The 20,419-nt window shown below is 45.5% G+C and overlaps 1 protein-coding gene across 3 annotated transcripts in view; it reads right to left on the reverse strand.

Moving 5' to 3' along the window:
• Nucleotides 1-20,419, reverse strand: part of EIF2AK2 (eukaryotic translation initiation factor 2 alpha kinase 2) — a 42,652-nt gene that overhangs the window by 1,468 nt on the left and 20,765 nt on the right. Inside the window, exons 8-14 of one of the 3 annotated variants that reach the window (XM_074988544.1) lie at nucleotides 20,196-20,230; nucleotides 19,936-20,019; nucleotides 16,468-16,587; nucleotides 10,818-10,937; nucleotides 9,299-9,491; nucleotides 4,708-4,833; nucleotides 3,830-3,928 (exon numbers count right to left, since the gene is read on the reverse strand). In XM_074988544.1, the coding sequence (XP_074844645.1) occupies nucleotides 3,830-3,928; nucleotides 4,708-4,833; nucleotides 9,299-9,491; nucleotides 10,818-10,937; nucleotides 16,468-16,587; nucleotides 19,936-20,019; nucleotides 20,196-20,230 (777 nt within the window). Of the gene's footprint in view, nucleotides 1-3,829; nucleotides 3,929-4,707; nucleotides 4,834-9,075; nucleotides 9,207-9,298; nucleotides 9,492-10,817; nucleotides 10,938-16,467; nucleotides 16,588-19,935; nucleotides 20,020-20,195; nucleotides 20,231-20,419 lie in introns of those variants that run through there. The other 2 variants (XM_074988545.1, XM_074988546.1) reach the window with 2 other exon arrangements.

Raw genomic sequence — 20,419 nt, forward strand, 5'->3', positions numbered from 1 at the left:
TATTTTTCATTGACAGCATTTTGAAGAGCAGCAGTTGAACCACACAAAGTGTGAAAATAAAATAATCAGAAAATGTAGTGAGAGGTAGAGAGAGAGTCTTCAGAAGACAGCATTTGTCACAGGAAGTAGCTAAAAGTTTTCCATTTGATTGTCAGGCATTTTTAAAGGTCTTCTGTATCCTTGGAATTTGTTTTCTTCTCTACCTTATGAGCCTCAAGGTCTATGAAGACCTGTTTCTGCCCTCTTTTGTTTCTTTTGTGGGTGTTGGGGTTTTTGTTTTGGAGGGGGTTGTTTGTTTTTTCTCATCAAACCCCTAGTTCTCACTCTTCATTTAAAAATAAATGGTTCTGCACTCCATGCCCCATGGAAAAACCTGCAGGAGAGGATTTAAACACTGCCCTTGCTGGCATCACTGCTACTGGCAAGTTAAGCAGATGCAAATAGCTTTTCCTTCCACAGCATACACTCTTTACATACAACACTGCTACAGTAAGTATTTCAGAGACTGCAAGAGAGGAAGGGAGGCAGGCACAAAAGAAAAGAAAAAAAAATCACAGACTCAGATTACAGTTTGTGATTAAGATGTCCATGAGTTTGAGATAGTGACATCACAGAAATTATAATATGTGGAAAACTTATATTTTTTACGCGCATGCACACACACACGCACAGAATGCCATTAGAAAAATTCAAAAACCGCTTTTTCAGATCACTTTCTAACAATCAATGCTGAGTCACAACAATAGACATTTTTAAATGCAGGTGCCTAAAATTAGGTTCCTAAACACATTTACACATCATAGAACTGTAAGGGACCTTCAGAGGTCATCAAGTCCAGTCCTCTGCACTCACAGCAGGACCTATCACCATCCCTGACAGATTTTTTTTAAATCTATTTCCCCAGATCCCTAAATGGCCTCCTCAAGGGTTAAACTCACAACTCTGGGTTTAGCAGGACAATGCTCAAACCACTTTATTTTGGTACATAAACAGAAGTGCCCTAAGTTTACAAGATGTTGAGCATCCCTAGCTCTAAATTAAGTCAACAACAGCAGCAGGTGCTCTGCACCTTTGAAAATCTGACCACTTTTAGTTTAGGTGTTCATACATGGATTTAGAGTTTAATTTCTGGTATAATTTTGAGGTTTGAACATTTTAGCTATGCTCCTCACCCCAAAAAGCTTGTAACTGAAGACATAACATGACAGAGGAAAGTGGCCAGCATTGGGAAGGCAGGGGAGAAAGGATAAGCATTACAGCAAAAAGGATAAAGATTGCATCAGAGATTTACACTCTAATTTTAAAAAATAATGTTTTGGTCATCAGTGACACCCCTTTTGATGAGTTCCTGTGGTCCTTCCTTGAGCTAAACTCTCACTGGTTTTAGAGGAAGTTTTCCCAGAAGGAAGGATGCAAGATAAGGTACTTCAGAGATTTAGTATGGGAAATAAGACTATCCTTTTCCCATTTTCCCCCCTTCAATGTAATTTGTTCTGTCAGCAGATCTAGCTAAAAAACATGCCAACCACATCATGAGTACAAAGCAGAGTGTTTAGGTTACTAGCTTCAGAGTGCTTCAGTCCCAGGCATGTAAATGCAAGATATAGTTTATGGGATAAAAGGACAGTTTTGTAGTTAGGCACTGGACTGGGACCTCGCTTCAGATTCAATGTTTGTCGCTGCTACAGACTAACTATGTGACTCTGGGCAAGGCTGTCAGGCTCCAATCCTTGCAGACTGAAAAACATATGTAAGTTTGTTCATCTGTGTAATATAAGACTTCAGTAAGACTACTCATATTCATAAAGTACAGCTGGTAAAAGAGGATTATTGATGAAAAATATCTTTTAAATTAAAAATGGCAAAAATGTGTAGCAATTTTAACTGATTTCAGTTTTTAGCAAAGATAAAATAATTGGTTTCAAATAAAAATTGTTTTTTTTAAACAATTTGAAGGGGGTCTCTTTTTTCCCCCTTCCTTTATTCTTCTCCTTTGGGAGATTTAGCGAAAAGATCGAGAAAACCAAGCAAAATGCCCAAATCCTAACATTTTCTTGGTTTTTGAACACCGAAAAATATTCAATTTGATAAAGCCACCTATATTTTTTGCACAAAAATATTTTACATTTTTAATTTGCCATTTAAAAGAGGGGGAAAAAAAAACCCTTACAACCCAACCCTAGGATAAAGAATGTAATGTTGACTGTGTGACCAGTTCTGAAGGCAGCACCCTGCTAGCATCAGTTCAGAAGTAATGGTGGCAATACCATACCCATCACCCTTACTTCTGTACTGCTGCTTTCAGAACGGGGTGGCTGCTGACCAAGGGCCCAACTCTGCAGACAGCAGCACAGAAATACCACCATGCCCTGCCATCCTTATTTCTGTGCAGCTGTTGGTGAGAGCTCTGCTTTCAGATCTGGATTCCTGGCCAGCAGCCCCTGCTCTCCAGCTGCCCAACACTGAAGGTAATGCTGCTGCCAGCAGCTGCACAGAAGTTAGGGTAGTAATACTGTAGGCCCCAGAAAAACTGTTTTTGGGTCAGGACCCCTACAACTACAACTCCATGAAATTTCACATTTAAATATCTGAATCATGAAATTTACCATTTTAAAAATCCTATGACTGAAATTGACCAAAATGGCCCATGAATTTGGTAGGGCCCTACTAATGAAGCATAATTAGAATCTCATTATAAAACAGGGTGCCTAGATTAAGAAAACTGAGCTTCCTATGGGAAATATCAACAGCACGCGCGCACACACACACACACACACACACCCCCCTGCTGATAAATCCATCATACCCTAACATTATAGTTAAGGATGTGCGTATATTTTTAACTTCTGCATAGGGTCATACAGAATTCCTATATGCTTGGACAGTCACACTGTTAACAGTAACTTTAATAAAACTTATAAAACCTAGTAGAACTTGTACTTGTGAATGCATGTCTGGCCACCACCCTGGGTCTCTATGTGCTTCTAGAGACTCTAGATGTGAAGCAAATAGCTGAGGTCACTTCCACTCTGTTACACCTCAAACTGCATATGCCAAACTCGAACCCACAGTCATAATGGCTATGTCTACACTAGCCCAAACCTTCGAAATGGCCATGCAAATGGCCATTTCGAAGTTTACTAATGAAGTGCTGAAATACATATTCAGCGCTTCATTAGCATGCGGACGGCCGCGGCACTTCGAAATTGATGCGGCTCGCCGCTGCATGGCTCCTTTTCGAAAGGACCCTATCTAGTTCGAAGTTCCCTTATTCCCATCCGCTCAGAGGAATAAGAGGACTTTGAAGTAGGCAGGGTCCTTTCAAAAAAGGAGCCCCGTCTGGACGAGCCACGTCAATTTTGAAGTGCTGCAGCCGCCCGCATGCTAATGAGACGCTGAATATGTATTTCAGCGCTTCATTAGTAAACTTCGAAATGGCCATTTGCATGGCCATTTCGAAGTTTTTGGCTAGTGCAGACATAGCCAATATGTTTAAAAAAATCACTTCAGATAAAACAAAAAGGTTACAAGAGGTGACAAGTGAAAGGTGCTAGGATAATTTAATGGTGGGGACAGTTTTTATTAAAATTAATACAAATTTGTGGGCCTCTCTGAAGTGAATTTTCAGGAGAGAGAAGACTGAGGAGGGTAAATACCTAATATTCTGTAATAAGAAAAAGATATTGTAGACATATGGCCCAATAAGGATCGCTACATCATATATATAATAGCAGAGAGGTAGCCTCGAATATAAGTAATACATGGTCTTATTTTGCCTTATATATTTTTCTTCTGACTTATTTTTCATGAATAATTTAAGATTACTTGCCTTATTTTTTTCACAGATAGTCGAAAATATCCAAAGAATTTCAAAGAGAATTAATCCTAATGCAAATATATCCACTTCCGGCCCATATTTGTCCCCACCCTGTGGTGATTACAATAAAAAGAACATATACCAGACATGTATTTTAGGATCTAAAAGTGCATTATAAAAGTGCATTTTCGTGAAGTCCAATTCTGCAGTATTTTTACAAGGTAAAATCTCTGTAAAGTCTATAGGAGTTTTGATATAGGACTGCAGAATTAACCATCAGCACATGATACAAGTCCTTTAATCATAAATAGGATTACTATTTACTGTTAAGTGAAATGAGTTGTCCGTAATTCCTCATACATAGGATAAGCAATTGCTTTCCCCTTATGGATCGGGAATCAAACACAGTGATTTTGAAGCCAAGATTGTCAACAGTGAATGCCTAAAGTTACCCAAAACTTCACATTTAGGTACTTAATACTCTGACTCTCAAGACAGCTGATCACCCATTGCTCCCCCTAGCTTCAAACTTTGTAATGCAAGACAATAGTGATGACAAACAAGAAGTCCTGTGACACCTTATAGACTAACAGATATTTTGGAGCGTAAGCTTTCACGGGCAAAGACCCACTTCATCAGATGCATGAGATGAGGGGTGAGATAGGATCACCTCAATTCACAACTGACTTGTGTTATTTGTTTCAGATTTTCCAGAAAAAAATATCTATCCTGGTTCAGAATCATACCTGGATTAGGAAAACCTTAGGCAATTGGTTTAGTACAGGAGAAATTAGGACAGGGATGGCTAAATTTAAACTGAAACGCCAGGGTAGCTATTGAAACGCTCCATCTCCTCAGTGTCTTACTATCAAACCTTCAATAACTGTTACCTGTTCTGGGCTCATATATGATCTTGTTCCCTTTTCAGTTGTCCGTGGATCTTCTGCCACTGAAGTTACAAGTCCAAAGTCACCTATTTTTATTTTATCTTCTCTAGATATGAATATGTTGAGGGGCTAAAAGGGACAATTAAAAAGTGTTAGTTTCACACTACAAACTTTTATCACCAGAAAAATGCAATCATAGGGTGCTTCAGTGGAACAGTTGTTAAATATTCAAGGAAATGAACAGAAGTGTTATCATCAAAAAATAAAAACTGCTGATTTAATAGTGAGGTTTTAAGCATACAAGTCAAAATTTGAAATTGTGACTGCCACAGTAGCAATTATTCTCATTTGTGCATACAGTTAAATAGTACCGTGGCTCTCTATGCGCCATTAACTTCAGTACATTAAAATATGTTGGCTACCTCTACACTAGCCCAAAACTTCAAAATGGCCATTTCAAAGTTTACTAATGAAGTGCTGACATACATATTCAGCGCCGCATTAGAATGCTGGCAGCCATGGCGCTTCGAAATTGACATGGCTCGCAGCTGCGCAGCTCATCCAGACGGGGCTCCTTTTCGAAAAGGCCCCAGCAACTTCGAAATCCCCTTATTCCTAACAGCAGGTGGCCATTTCAAAGTTTTGATCTAGTGTAGACACGGCCATCATGTGTTATATGTGATTCATTAAAACTGATTTTGAACTCAAACTTGAAACTTAACAAACACCTAGTATATAGCATTTCACGTTAAAAACACTTTGTGATTTTATACCCAGTCTTACACATATCGACAGACCCTTATGCTCACATGGGCCACATCTACATGGGCAGCTTCTCCTAACAAAGTGGGTTTTTGTCAACAAAACACACCGAGCATCTACATGGCCAAAGCGCTCTTCTGGGAGATTGACGACAAAACCCAGCCAATCAGCTGGCGGTGTTATACCTTTCCCCAATCAGGTACAGCGCCTCTGTCAACAGAGTGCCCATGTAGATGCTTCTGTCGACAGAGAGGGTCTTCCATGGCACCAGCCAGCTGGAGCCGGGAGACGCCCTCTCCACTGCAAGTGGGGCTCTATGGTCAGTGCCTCCACCCATGTTTAAAGGAACAGGGCTCCAAGAAGCCCCCACGCAGGGGCAGTCCACCAGCCACTCCCTGGACATTAGAAAAATGGCTGAGGCTGCCCAGGACTCCCCGACCCTTCCCAGGACTCCGACAAGGGTTCCCAGGAGCCCGCTCGGGGGACCCATAAACAGGCCCCTTCCAGGACCTGCTGGCCCTCTGGGCGGATGAGCCCTAAGCACTACAACATCCCCAGCTACGCCTGTATCACCAGAGCCCTGGCACAGCATGGACACCTTGCATGCACCCTTGGGCAGGCACGTGAAAAACTTAAGGAGCTGCACCAGGACTACATGCAGGCCAGGGATGCCCCGCAGTGGTTGGGAGCAGGGGTGCCCTCATGCCCCCATTACAAGAAGTTGGACCGCACGCTGCAGGATGACGATTTGGCACTAAGTCAAAAGACCCTGGACACAGGGGAGGAGGTAGCCCCCCATCGAGGCACTCAATCAGGAGCCAGGATAGTCGCTAGAGCCATCCAAGGACCTGCCCTCCAATCCCGAATCCAACCAGAGCACCATGTTCTTCAGCCCCTCCAATACCACGGCTTCTGCGTGGGCATCCCCAGACCTGTGCGAGACCAGGCAAGAACTCAAGCCTCAGGCCAGGCACATGCACCATGTCCGTGCCAGGTCACCCCCCCCAGACCCAGGGGGCAGCCCCCAGGCATGGCTGACAGCCTGCTTGCAGCCCCATGACAAGCCGCATGACCACCAGGGCCCAGGGGAGGAAGGCTGTCTGCCCCACCACGCCTGGAAGTCTGCCAGCCCTACAGGTGATGGGCCCACCCCACACACCCCACCACAGTTCTCAGCTACTGGGTATGCCTGTGGGCCACAAGCACCTTCTACCTCCCTGGACAGCACTACAAGCCACATGTTGAGTGGGCTGGGGAAGCCTCGGCTTCACCCAGCTCACCTAGCACAGAGGAAAGGGACCCTCCATGGATGCATCCCACTACCCCATGGGGCTGGTTCAATGGGGGGCCATGGTTTGGCCAGTACCCATGACACCATAGTGTCCTCACTCAGCAGGGCCCACTGTTCAGGGGGCATAAGCATGCACACACCACATGGACCCATCCCACGGCCCGGGGCTGGAGGCTGCAGCTTGCGGGGCGTGAGGGGCTGTGCTGCAGGAAGGACTCATCGTCCCCACTCCCGCCCTACAGCTGCACCATCTGAGGAGTAGGCCAGCCCCACCGTCCAGCCAGGCAGCTCCAGGGAGCAGCTGGAGCCAGCAGGACCGGGACCAGCACCATGGAGGAAGGGCACCCCACCACCCCTAAGGCACACCCGCAGCCCAAGACTCCGCCACCACTTGGAAGAGGATTGCCAACAGGCATTACTGGCCACTATCCAGGAGCAGACCAAGGTCATCCCAGAACAGCTGCAGAGTGAGGGGGAGCGGCAATTTGACCAGCTCCAGGTCTTGGAACTGTGGCTGGCCAGGGCTGATCATGCTCTCCACATTGTGGAGGCCTGGCTGACCTGGGCACCGTGCCCACGACCCCTGCCGCCCCACTTTCCCCACTGCCGATGTCTCCCCTCCCACCTCTGCCCCAGATGCTCCTGCAGGCCCTGCAGTGGATAGCAGCCATAGCCTGCCCCTTGCTGCTCAGATCCCCCCTGCACCTCACTGAATCCAATCCTACAGTCTCCTCCCACAACCATACCTCCCCATGCTCCCAGGCCAGGCCTGTCCCAGCCCCTAGAAGGACCTCAAATCTGGGGCACATGGGGATCCCGTGGCTGGCGTGACTCACAGCCGCCTACCTCCTCCCTAGAGTAGCGCACCCCTCCCAGCTGAGATGCCCCCTTCCCAGCTGAGATGCCCCACCATCCCATCCCATCCCATCCCCTCCCCCAGGGGCTGCAGGCCCAGGGCAGACCTTGGAGGTGACCTGAAGAGGGTTATTGGGGACTGTGAATGTGGTATGCCCACAGGGCCTCCTGGATGTGCACCCCTTCTGTGTGCGCTTGGTGGCTGGGTGCTTCACCCTGCTGCTTGCAAGCGTTGCTGTCCTCCAGCCCATGCCCCTGGAGAAAGTCCTCCCCCTTCCATTCCACCAGATTACAGCTGGGTTCCTTGCCCGTGTCAGCTGGGCACTGAATAGCTCCTGGGTGGGGTCCAGGTGCCTGGTGTAGAACCTCACTAGCCATGGGAGGAGTGGGCAGGCCACATCGCCTATTATGCATGGGGCATCCTCCAAAACAGGCTGCAGTTCCAGAAGACACTTGCGTTGTGGCTCCAGCCCAACCACCCAATGTAAATATCGAGGAATTGACCTCGGTAGTCCACCAGGGGCTGCATGACCACAGAGCGGTAGCCCTTCCTATTTATATATTGTACAGCACTGCGGTCGGAGCCCAGATGGGGATGTGGGTCCCATCCAGTGCCCTGAAGCAGTTGGGGAAACCAAGATGTTCAAAGCCCACCATGAGGGCATCCACGTCACTGATCCAGCAAAATGGTGTTGATGGCCCAAACCACCTGCAGAGGAGGAGACTGGACACATACATGAGGATCCGGGGGGAGATAGCAGCCCTAGGCTCAGAAGAGCTCCGCATCCTTCGGTCCCTCCCCACTTTGCCCTGCATGAATACGGCCCTGATACCAAATCTGTTGCCCACAGAGCATTAGCTGTAGGGGGTAGCCAGCTTTCACATGGCCATCCCAACCTACTTCTCGATGGGGGCGGCAGTCCACATGTTGGTATCATGTCATCGTAGGGCAGGGGCAAGCCAGTTGCACAATTCGAGCAATGTCTCCTTACGCATCCTGAAAATCTGGGTCCATTGCCCCATGACCAGCCAGTCCCACCAATCAGTGCTGGTGGGGTACTGCCAGACATGCCTGGGCACCCAAGGGGGTGAGGGTGGCTTGGGCACTGTGATACTGTGAGCCTACTCTGCAGACTGCCTGTTGGGGTTGTCCTCCCAGGTGTGATGGAACAGACAGATGGTCATCAGTGGCCGGGCCCGCATGAGCTGGTCCTTGGGCTAGGGCAAGCCTAGGGGCTGCTCTGACATGTCAGTGGTTTGGACAGACCCGGGTCTCTCTCAAACAGCAAGGGAGCCCTGCAGCAGCTTTGCTTTCCCTGAAGGAGGTAGGCAAGCCTCGGCATGGGTCGGGAACCTTAAAGGGTGCACAGGGACATTGGTCTTGGAAGGGCTTTCCAGCCATATGCACTTGCCTTCCAGGGTTATGTGGCTGCTTCTGTCAACAAAGTGGCCAGGCCACGTGGCCTCTCTCTGTCGAGAGACCCCCTTTTGTGTGTAGATGCTATTTATCGACAGAGGTCCTGCCGGAAAATCTCTTCCAACAGTGACATCTGTCTACAGAGGCTTCCCATGTAGACATGGCCATGGAGTCCCCCTGAAAATAAAATAATGGTTTAACATTTTCTGATTCGCCAAACATTTGTTCATTACCTCTGTCCACCCACAACAGTTGTCTGTTCTGCTTACCTTGAGATCTCTGTGAATAAACCCTTTAGAATGAATATATTCCACTCCTGTCACTATTTGTCGAAATTTGATGAGAGACTCAGCCTGGTAATTGTCTTTCCCTCTTTTGTCATTAATCCAATCATCCAGTGTTCCTTTCTCGCAGAATTCCATTTGGATAAAAAGACAATTGCATGGCAAATCCGACCTCCATCTGTAAGAGTAAAATGAAACCACAGTATAGGATGAACCTATCTAGTCCAGCACACACTCATCTAGCAACATCTGTCATCAGCATGATTTCAGTTAGCTGAACAACCACTTATCAGAGGTGTGGCCAAGTTTCCTGTGGTCCCATACAGCTTGTTTATACAACTAGTCCTGGCTCTCAAATGTTCTGTGTTGTTATTTAGCTGTAATTTACCCCTAAATATCTGCTAAGAGCCCAGTGAGCAGTGAAAGTATTAGCAATGTGCTAGTCAATATTGACCTCCTGGGGTCTGGCAAATTCTCTGGTTCAGTGCCAGTCAGGTCCTGAGGGTGCTGAACTAGAGAGCTTTAACCTGTATTAAAAACAGCCCTACATATCTGTTCTGAAGCAGTTGGCTCAACGGTTTGCTAGTTTTCAATCTTTCATTTGGTTGCAGGCCCCCACAATTCTGGCCAGAAGTCCCTAATTTTTAGGACCATTCCAGGTAGGCTTGTGACAGTGATCCTTACACTGCTGGTGATACCACTGGAATCAGCCGTAGCTCCCAAACATCCATCTGCCTGCAACTGTAGCCTGCTCTGCACTAGTTAGGCTAAAGTAAGGTGGCTTAAGTCATCCTAATTATGCCAGTGCAGGCACTGAAGCTTTGTTCTGCCAGTGTAAGTGTCCTACTACATTGACTTAACAGCTGCATCTCCAACAGAGACATAGTACTGGTTGGTGTAGTTAGAGTGACCCAGCAACTAAGTAGACAATGTATTATTACTTACATCACCTGTTGGCTGTCTTGTCAGTTTCACAGCTCCATGCTGGAGCCCTCAGATCCCGCTCTCAGCCAGAAGGCTTCATGATCTGGAATCTGAGAAGCCTGGGCAGCTGCCCCACCAGCTTCCATCAGGGAGCCCAGAGCCTGGGAGGGCAGCTGGCCTCCCAACGTGGAGCTCAGATGCCTGGCCTCATCACCATACAGTAATTCCAGTGCAACTACCATCTCCCTCAGTTCCTGAAGATCCTGCTACTGATTTGGCTTCGGTATATTGTCTCTTCAAATTAGTCTTAAATTTCAACGTTCATATTTGCAACACTTGTTGCTCAACAAAAAAGTGGTAACTCATCTATCATAACAAGATAATAAACGTACACGGATATCTTTTAGTAAGCATAATGCCTGATACCAAATATTTTTCATGTTTTTCTTAGCTGGTAAAAATACAGGTGTAAGGATCTGCAATCTCAATTTTGCCACACAAATCCGCAATAGCTAAAATATAATCTAATTATTCTAGTTAAAGAAACCTTGATTATACTACAGAATTCATTTTTATTTACCTTGAAAGGCTTGAACTGTTCTCAGAACTCATACAGTCGTCCCCAGTCCAACAGGTGTAATATCGTATGATGTTATCATGTTCAAGTTTTGCTAGTGCTTGCACCTCACGCTGTACTTTACTAAATAAAAAACACTGTCATTACACACCATTTAAGAGGTACCACTTGAAAACTCATGAGCTATTGAGCACTATTATCAGGCGTATATCATCATACATGCAGTTATGAGACTTTGTTATAGATTTGTTACTGAAACAAACTGTGAATCTGGAAAACTCTCACAGACTAGCCTCTGAAAGGTAACCAAAGAACTATTAACACAGGACTTGAATGTCATCCCCAGAGATGACTCACCTCACATACACAAAAGATGTGAGAAAGAAATTTACAATTTACCTGAAAGATATTTCAAATCGAATGTACATCACAGACTCATTGTCTCTATCCCATTAGGGTGGGAGGAGAGGGGTATAAAATGAGACAATGCCTTTTTCATTATAACTTATAGCAGTGGCGTGCAACCCAGGGTCATGACCCACAAGGGGGTTGCAGATATCTTCCTGGGGGTTGCAGCTCCTTAAAGAGCCACTTGTGGCTCTGAGGCCTGCTGCCACTGACTCCTGTTGTGGCTCTGGAGGCTGCTGCTGCTTCAAGTTTAAGTGGAGACAGCATCCTGAGCCACAAGTAGAATCAGTGGTGGCCGGGAGCCCCAGCAGAGGAAGCCAGCTGGCCAGGGAGCTACTCACATGGCTGCAGGAGAGCTGCAGGGAGGGGCAGCTAAGCCCGCCCTGCCAAAGCCGCACTGAGAAGGAGCGGTGGAGGAGCAGCATGTTGTTTCAGTCAGATAAAACCTGGGGTTGGGTGGGGTTGAGGACGATAGGAGTTAAGCCTGGGGGTGGTGGGGGTGGGTTTAGGGCTGATGGAGGGTAAGGCTTCGGAATGGGGATAAAGCTTAGGGATAAGAGGGCGCATTTGGAAGCTGAGGTGGGTAAAGCCTGGAGATGGGGGTAACAACCTTCTACCTGGTACAAATCTGTGTGTGTGTTTTGTTCTTAAAATAGGGGTGACAAAAAGTACTGTTTGATGTTATTTATTGAGAACTGTCTCAGGGGTTTGCAACAAAAGTGCAATAAAATATGGGGGTCGTGGCTGAAAAACAGCTGTGCACCACTGACTTATAGCACCGAGGCAGCACAGGGTAGACAATCAGCAATGGGGTGACCTAGAAGCGATCCTAAAGGACACATCAAAAGAGTATTGCTAAGATAAACAGGGCCAGTCCTTGAAGATAGTTATCACAGCCATGTAAAGCTGACTCAAATCTTTAACACAGAATCATAGAAGAGTAGGACTGGAAGGGATCTCGAGAGGCCATCGAGTCCAGCCCCCTGCCCTCATGGCAGGACCAAGCACTTTCTAGACCATCCCTGAAAGCCATCTATCTAACCTCTTCTTAAATATCTCCAGTGATGGAGATTCTACCACCTCCCTTGGCAATTCGTTCCAGTGTTTGATCACCCTGACAGTTAGGAACTTTTTCCTAATGTCCAACCTGAACCTCCCCTGCTGCAATTTAAGTCCATTGCCTCTTGTTCTATCCTCAGAGGCAAGGAAGAACAAGTTCCCTCCCTCTGCCTTATGACACCCTTTTAGATACCTGAAAACTGCTATCATGTCCCCCCTCAATCTTCTCTTTTCCAAACTAAACAAGCCCAATTCTTTCAGCCTTTCTTCATAGGTCATGTTCTCTAGACCTTTGATCATTCTCATTGCTCTCCTCTGGACCCTCTCCAATTTCTCCACATCCTTCCTGAAATGCGGTGCCCAGAACTGGAAACAATACTCCAGCTGAGGTCTAACCAGCGCAGAGTAGGAGTGGGAGAATGACTTCTTGTGTTTTCTTCACAACACACCTGTTTGCCTGTATTATAGATTCAAGAATAGATGCTCAGTGTATATGTCTATTTACTTACACCATGTTAGGAGTCTGATTACCTTATAAATGCTAATCCTGTTCCTGTCTCATAGTGCTTCATTACTGTATTCTATTGATTCAGAGATCAAAGGGGGATATCATCATTTAGCTAGGACTTGTGCTGTAACAATGTTATTTTCATTATCTCTCCTTGAAATCTGTTAATTCCACAGAGCAACTCATCTACATGGCTAATTGTCTTACGTGAATGAATGAAGCTAGTTTATCTGTGTATGCATAGAATATAGACGGTATGCTTCAAAGCAACAATGTGCACTGCCTATTCTTCAGCAGGGAAGGTCCTGATGTGACAATTACTGTGAGGAGGCTCATCAGCTTGCTAGAGAGCTACAAAGAAGCTTCAGGCTTTATCTGTTTGATCTCAGATCCAATTAAACTTTGACAGGAAAAATATAAGTTATAAGACTGAGATCTTCCAAATAAATTATTTGGAATAACCTAAGAAGTGCATGGATTATAATTCTTTAAACTGATTCCAGGAGGACATCTGCAGCCTCACCATCTCTGCTATGGAACTGACCTGAAGACTTGTCAAAAATCTGTACGTGTATCAGCGTTTCCCAACTGGTGCTCCACGAAACCCCAAGGTCAGGGGTCAGCAGGTCAGGGGCCGGCAACCTGCGGCTCCAGGAATCATTTGCCGCTCCAGACGCTGCCACTGCTGACACTTCTGCAGCTCCCTGCCCTGCTGCCGCCGGAGGAGGAGTCAGACATGTCCTGCCTGCATCATCCTGCGTCGGGCCCTCGTGACTAGAGTCAGAGGAAGGCTCGTCAGCCATGTTATGTGGGCAGGTTTCGGAATGAAAGAGGTTAAGCCTGGAGATGAAAGGGGTGGATTTGGGGGCGGCAGGGGGAGGTGTTAAGCATGGGGATGGGGGACAGTTTGGGCTGAGAGGGGTTAAGCCTGAGGATGGCGGGACAAATTTGGGGCTCAGAGGGATTAAGGGGTTATTAGGGTTTCCGGAAAATTCTTTCACGTTTAAAAGGGTTCCGTGGCCAAATAAAATTGGGAAACACTGATGTAGATTGCTCTTTTGACCACAGCAATTCTCTTCTTCCTTTTTGCTTTTATTATTAAATCTTTAGTATTTTGGTTACCAAAGAGTTGGCACCTACACAATTAATGGGTAGTAATAACCTTACACTGACTTAGGGATCCACGTCTGGCCCTTTCGGACTGTTGAACCTAACTTATGGTGAATCAGGCTTTCAACAACCTCACTATATTGGACTTGCCTGTCTAGATAGGTCTCAAGGGCTGGCTGGAATGCTTAAAGGGGGCCGTATTTGGAATCTTAGGCTACATCTACACTACAGAGTTATTTCAAAATACGGTATTTCAAAACAGACATTTTGAAATATCGTATTTCAAAATAAGACAGCTACACACAAAATGTATTTCAAAATAGCACCAGACATTTTGAAATAGCATTTCTGGGCTACGTCTACACGTGAACGCTACATCGAAATAGCTTATTTCGATGTAGTGACATCAAAATAGGCTATTTCGATGAATAACGTCTACATGTCCTCCAGGGCTGGCAACGTCGACGTTCAACATCGACGTTGCGCAGCACCACATCGAAATAGGCGCTGCAAGGGAACGTCTACACGCCAAAGTAGCACACATTGAAATAAGGGTGCCAGGAACAGCTGCAGACAGGGTCACAGGGCGGACTCAACAGCAAGCTGCTCCCTTAAAGGGCCCCTCCCAGACACAGTTGCACTAAACACCACAAGATCCACAGAGCCAACAACTGGTTGCAGACCCTGTGCATGCAGCATGGATCCCCAGCTGCCGCAGCAGCAGCCAGAAGCCCTGGACTAAGGGCTGCTGCACACGGTGACCATAGAGCCCCGCAGGGGCTGGAGAGACAGCGTCTCTCAACCCCTCAGCTGATGGCCGCCATGGAGGACCCCGCAATTTCAATGTTGCAGGACGCGCAACGACTACACGGTCCCTACTTTGACGTTGAACGTCGAAGTAGGGCGCTATTCCTATACCCTCATGGGGTTAGCGGCTTCGACGTCTCGCCGCTTAACGTCGATGTTAACATCGAAATAGCACCCAATACGTGTAGCCGTGACGGGCGCTATTTCGAAGTTAGTGCCGCTACTTCGAAGTAGCGTGCACGTGTAGACACGGCTCTGGACACATAACGCTGTTTTGAAACGGTGCCAGTGGATGCTGTATAGGCTTATTTGAAAATAGCGCTATTCCGTGTCTTAACAGCACCTATTTCAAAACAGCTATTTTGAAATGGGCATTATTCCTCACGTAAGGAAGTTTACTGATTTCAAAATAACATACCCACTATTTCAAATTTACTTAGAAATAACATTTGGGTAGTGCAGACACTCGCAAAGTTATTTCAAAATAACTGCAGTATAGACGTAGCCTTGGTGAGCAGCATGTTATCAGAGAGACTATTTTGTTACTGGCTTGGTTAATCTAATTCTAGAATAAGCTACCAATTTTGGGGATTGTCTGCCCTATTCTTTAAAGTCTACCCTGAGCACAGCATTCTCTGTGTGGCTCATCTGAACACCAACTCACACCTCTCTCTTCTCACATCTCTACTGAAATAACATGGCTTGGAAGACTTTAAACTGGAACTGATCTTTAGCTGGGAAGAGAATCCACGCTGTGCATTAAAAACCGTTAACTGTCTGCTACACCCAGAGGAGAGAGAAAGGCAGTTTGTTTCAAATTTTACTTATGATTGAAAAATTTAAGCATTAGCTTTCAATTGTATCTTTTATTTCTCTTAGAAATTAATTCTGACTGCAATGCCTATTCCCCTTATAAGCACTTAAAATTTACATTTCTTGTAGTTAATAAATTTGTGTAATGTTTTATCTAAAATAGAGTAGTTGATTGAAGTGTCTGAGGAATCTACTCAGGCTAACAAAAGCTGGTGCATATGCATTACCCTTTGATAGAATGGTGGACTAAGAAACTTCTACTGATCAAGATGATCTTGAGTAATATAAAATGCACATTTCTAGGTGCAAGGCTTCAACTGAAGGATTATGCAGGTGTTGCCCTATATATGTTAATGAGGGACTGTTCATTTGCTTTTGCTAGGCATGATTCTCACATATTAACGGCTATCTCAGAGCAAAACTGGTGGGGCTGCTTGTCACTAGCACAGCAGTGTGAAAGGTACCTTGACATATCAAGTTAAGGGGCACCAGTTCCACAGTCCAGATTGTACCATGGGGAATGTCCAACAAATAGAGAGGCAAAATAATGTCTTTATCCCTATTTGAAATTCTCCTGCTTATGTTTATTATATTTATCTCCCGTTTATCACATTTGCCCTTTTGGCTGCTCCATTAACTTGCCCAAGATCAAGGTCAGGGTGATATGCCTATGCTTATCTACTCATCCCATTCGCTCTTTTTAAGTATTGGCAGAACATTGTCGGGGGTGTGGACTATAAAGCCAGTGCACAGAGAAGCAAAGAGCAAAAGCTATAGCACTGATTTTAGCTCCACTGAAACAGAACAAACATGTTTGTCAGACAGAATAGACAATCCCGTAAAGGAAAACTACTTAAACTTTTAAGAGATTATGACAAACAATTTAAAAAACAGAACCTGCTTGAGAGTGTCCTTTTAAATAAAAGCAAGCTGATACACAGTACTTACTCGCTCCACGTGACTCTTTTGATAGCATAGTTCTTCTTATCGATAATATTTTGTGCTTTAAAAACGTTTCCAAATCCGCCACTGCCAATTGGCTCTATCTCTTCAAAATCATTGATAAATCTTTAAAATAAAATTAATAATAATGATAATAATAATTTAGGCTACCTTTAGTCATGGGTATTTTTCATAAAAACTCATGGACAGGTCGTGGGCAGTAAACAAAAACACACAGCCTATGAGCTTTCCATGACTTGTATAGTAGATCCACGACTTATGTGGGGGTTGCGTTCGTGCAACCACCACATAAGTCAAACGTCCTACACAATGCAGGGGAGCCAAGTCAGGTCAGTTTCCTGGCTCCAGCAAGTGGTAGGGAGCTGGGCACCAGGTGGCAGCCTGGCTTCCGGCTCCCCTCCACTTATGGGAGCTGGGAAACTGACCAGCACCGGTGCTGGTCAGTTTCCTTACTCCCACAGTGAGGCCAGGAGCTGGGAACCAGGCAGCAGCCAGGCTCCCAGCTCCCTTCCGCTGGCATAAGCCAGGAAACTGACCAGCACAGTTTCTCCCCGCCACTCTGGGAGCCAGGCTGGGAGAAGCCACACTGGGCAGACAGCTGCAGTGGCGCAGTTTCTCCCATCTGGGTGAAGCTGGGGAGAAGCCATGCCACTGCAGCTGCCCATCCAGCTTGAGGAGCCAGGCCAGCAGATAGCCTCAAAGCTGCCTCAAGTTGTGCTTAACTCACACTAACGCAAGTTAGGTGCAACACTGGCCACGTGCCCCCCACCCCCAGTCAGGGGAAGGGCCAGGACAACCCTCCTCCACCCCAGACCCCACTTCCCAGAGAGCAGTGTGAGCTAGAGCCAACTTGCTGCACTTCCCCCACCAATTCCAATGAGTGCCGGGGGAGGGGAGGTGGGTGTAGACTCCTGCTACTGGTGCCAGCCCTCTAGCCTTGCTAGCCCCCCACCTCTCCCGCCAGCCACTGGCCAGCCCTCTTTCCTTGGGGGCCAATGACCCCTCATGCCTCCCACACATCACCCCTGTATGCTAATTACCCTTAACTAAAACTTGGGCTAGAGGGTGCTCTGATGAGGGAGGTGTGGGTTTGCTGTGGGTGACGACGGGCCAGGACCCCTGCTGGTGCTGGGAAAGGGGGCTAGTGAAGTGGGCAATCCAGCAGCTTTGCCAGTGCTGGGATAGGGCCGGGGCAGCACGCAGCCTGGGACCCATGCTAAGGTTGGGGCTGAGCAACGATTGGCGGGGCTGGCTGGCTCCCTATCTAGTCCTGCACTGCTCTGTGGAAGTGGCCAACATGTCCCTGCAGCTCCTAGGAAGAGGGAAGGCCAGAGTGCTGCTCTGCACATTGTCCCTGCCATGAACTGCAGCTCCCTCTGGCTGTAGTTCCCAGCCAACAGGAGCTACAAAGCCAGAGCTCAGGGTAGAGTCAATATGCCAGGGACCCCCCCCCAGATTTCCCTCTGCCTAGGAGCTGTAGGGACATGAAGGCCACTTCCAGCCTTCCCCCGCCCATAAGGCAAGCTCCAGCCCACACTGCAACCCCCTGCGACAGCCCCGCCTCACCCAAACTTTTCCAACAGCAGCTAGTGTAGTTGGCCCAAGGGCTACCTGACCTGCTCTGGCAGCCCCAGTGCCAGCTCCACTTGGCCACTACACAAGTTAAAGAGATCACAGAAAGTCATAGAAGTCACTCCATTCTGTGTTAGACATGCAGCCTTAATAAATAAATAAATAAATAAATAGATATATTTTAGTGCAATCAGCCTGAACATTAATTTTGAAAGGTAAGGGGGGTAGGGGGGATCTGATCCTGAAATTTGCAGTGTCTCCCAAAAGAAAATGAGTATCATCTTATAGGAGACACTCAAACCTGTGCAAGGTGAGACTTGATTCTCAGCTAACAAACTGTAATTCTGAAAATACCTAATTCAACGGAAAGAATTGGAGCATCGTATTTTTGCAGGGAATTGCAGAACGATAGTTGGCCAGATATTCGTTTGGGAAATCAGATTCTTCTGAAGCCAATACAGCTATGTTGATTTTCACTGAGAATTTAAATCAATAACCTCAACCAGTGACCTAAAGGCCAGGGGAGCCTACAGGTTGACCTTAATGCATCCATCTTCTGCTGTGGAGATAACTCTGAATGCTTTCAGACAAACCAAGTTATAAGGCCACTTGGTATTGGTATCGGCAACAATAAAACATGATGTTTTGAATTAATTATGAAACTTTGCGTTATATTGCAGGGATTTCTCTGAGCATCAGCCAGTTTAATGTATTAATGTGAGTTACTGTTATGTGTGCAATTTAGTGCAATCAGCTCTAACATTAATTTTGGAAGGTAAGAGTCTGATGCTGAGATACACATACACATGGCTTTTTTTCATACTTTAAGGCCAAGCAGTTCATAGCCCTATTTGAAAGACACATATGGTGGCTTACCTTCACTCATCTCTCAGACACTCCCAGAAAGCTACCTATAATCTGGCTCTCAGTAATTCTGTTCAGCACAGTACAATATTAAATAAGCACTTTCGGTCATTTTTAATAGAATTCTGTGTTTTCCCACATTGGTCAACACCAATCTCCAGAGTCTCTATCTGCTGTTTTGGATTACAGTATGTGATGTGGAACTATTCTGATTTGCCATCAAGTGCAATGTATCATAATTGCAAGTTACATTCCCCTTTGCATTGATTACACAGACTTTTCCGGTCCTTCAAACTCCATTCCACTCCTGCATTGTTTCATTCATTATCTTTCTTCACACTTTCATATCAGCAAGACTCCTGAGACTCATTATGCTGTGTCTTGTGACTAAAAGGGCAATCTAATGAAGGAGACTGAGGGAGGGGGTACTACATTAGAAAAGCATCTCTTAAGTTTACATCTCTGGAAAGTTTCCTTTTAGAGGAATTATAGATGCCATTTTATCGTATCAGTAAAACATGGTTCCTATGAGTTTGTTATCTAATATATTTCACATATGCATCTGCTCTGTCAGCTACTGCCTGCACAGCCTTGCAAAGGCACCTACCTCCTTCAGTTCCTACTAACTAGAATATTTAGCATCCAAAATAAGTTATTACTCTACTCTACATGCTTATGACATTTACATTTGGGATTTTTAGAAGAACAGAAGCTGTCTGTTCATTTTTCTTTGAATAATATTCCTATGAAAACATTTGTAGCACCCTTCATTGCATGGGGTAGAGGGAGAAACATTCCACAGAGATGCATAAATGCCAAATATTAAAAAAAAAAAAAAAAATCATATTATAGGAAAGACCTACACCTCAGCCACAAGTGGCAGTTTGCATATCCTTGTAAACAGAATTCCTCCCCTCACCCTCACCCTCCTTTTTTTTTGTATTACCAAACTTATCAGAGAAATCTAAATCATCACTGAAATAACTATACATCTCTTACTTCAAATCTCCTTCTTACCTATTATCCTTAGTGTATTTATTTTCTTTTTTCTCTTCTTTGACTTGTTGACCTGAGAACTTGGGTGCCAGCTTAGTTTCTCTCCTTCGGAAAAAAGGAAAGTTTGCAATAAAACCTCATAACATATGAATAGAGAATAGACATTTACCTGGAAATATTTTGGTGTCATTTTTAGTCACATATCAATGCCACTAAAACAGGATTTGCAGTATTAATTTCAGAACACATATATTATATTTAAAAGCAAAGTAAATATGTACCTCTTAGACTTCATGGCAGCACCTGGGGGAGTTGCCTATCTCAAAAAACAAATAAATTAAATATATTCACTGTTTTATATGACGATAATTATTCTTTTATTATGGATTAGGATATGACTATCAGCCATCCAAAGGCATACTAAAACTGACTAGCTCATGTACTTGATGTTAACCCTCAGTTTAAAGTGCTCATGCAATTTGGATATTACTAGAGCTATGCAAAT

The sequence above is a fragment of the Carettochelys insculpta genome, chromosome 3 (assembly GCF_033958435.1).
Source record: "Carettochelys insculpta isolate YL-2023 chromosome 3, ASM3395843v1, whole genome shotgun sequence".
In the NCBI taxonomy this organism is placed as follows: domain Eukaryota; kingdom Metazoa; phylum Chordata; order Testudines; family Carettochelyidae; genus Carettochelys; species Carettochelys insculpta.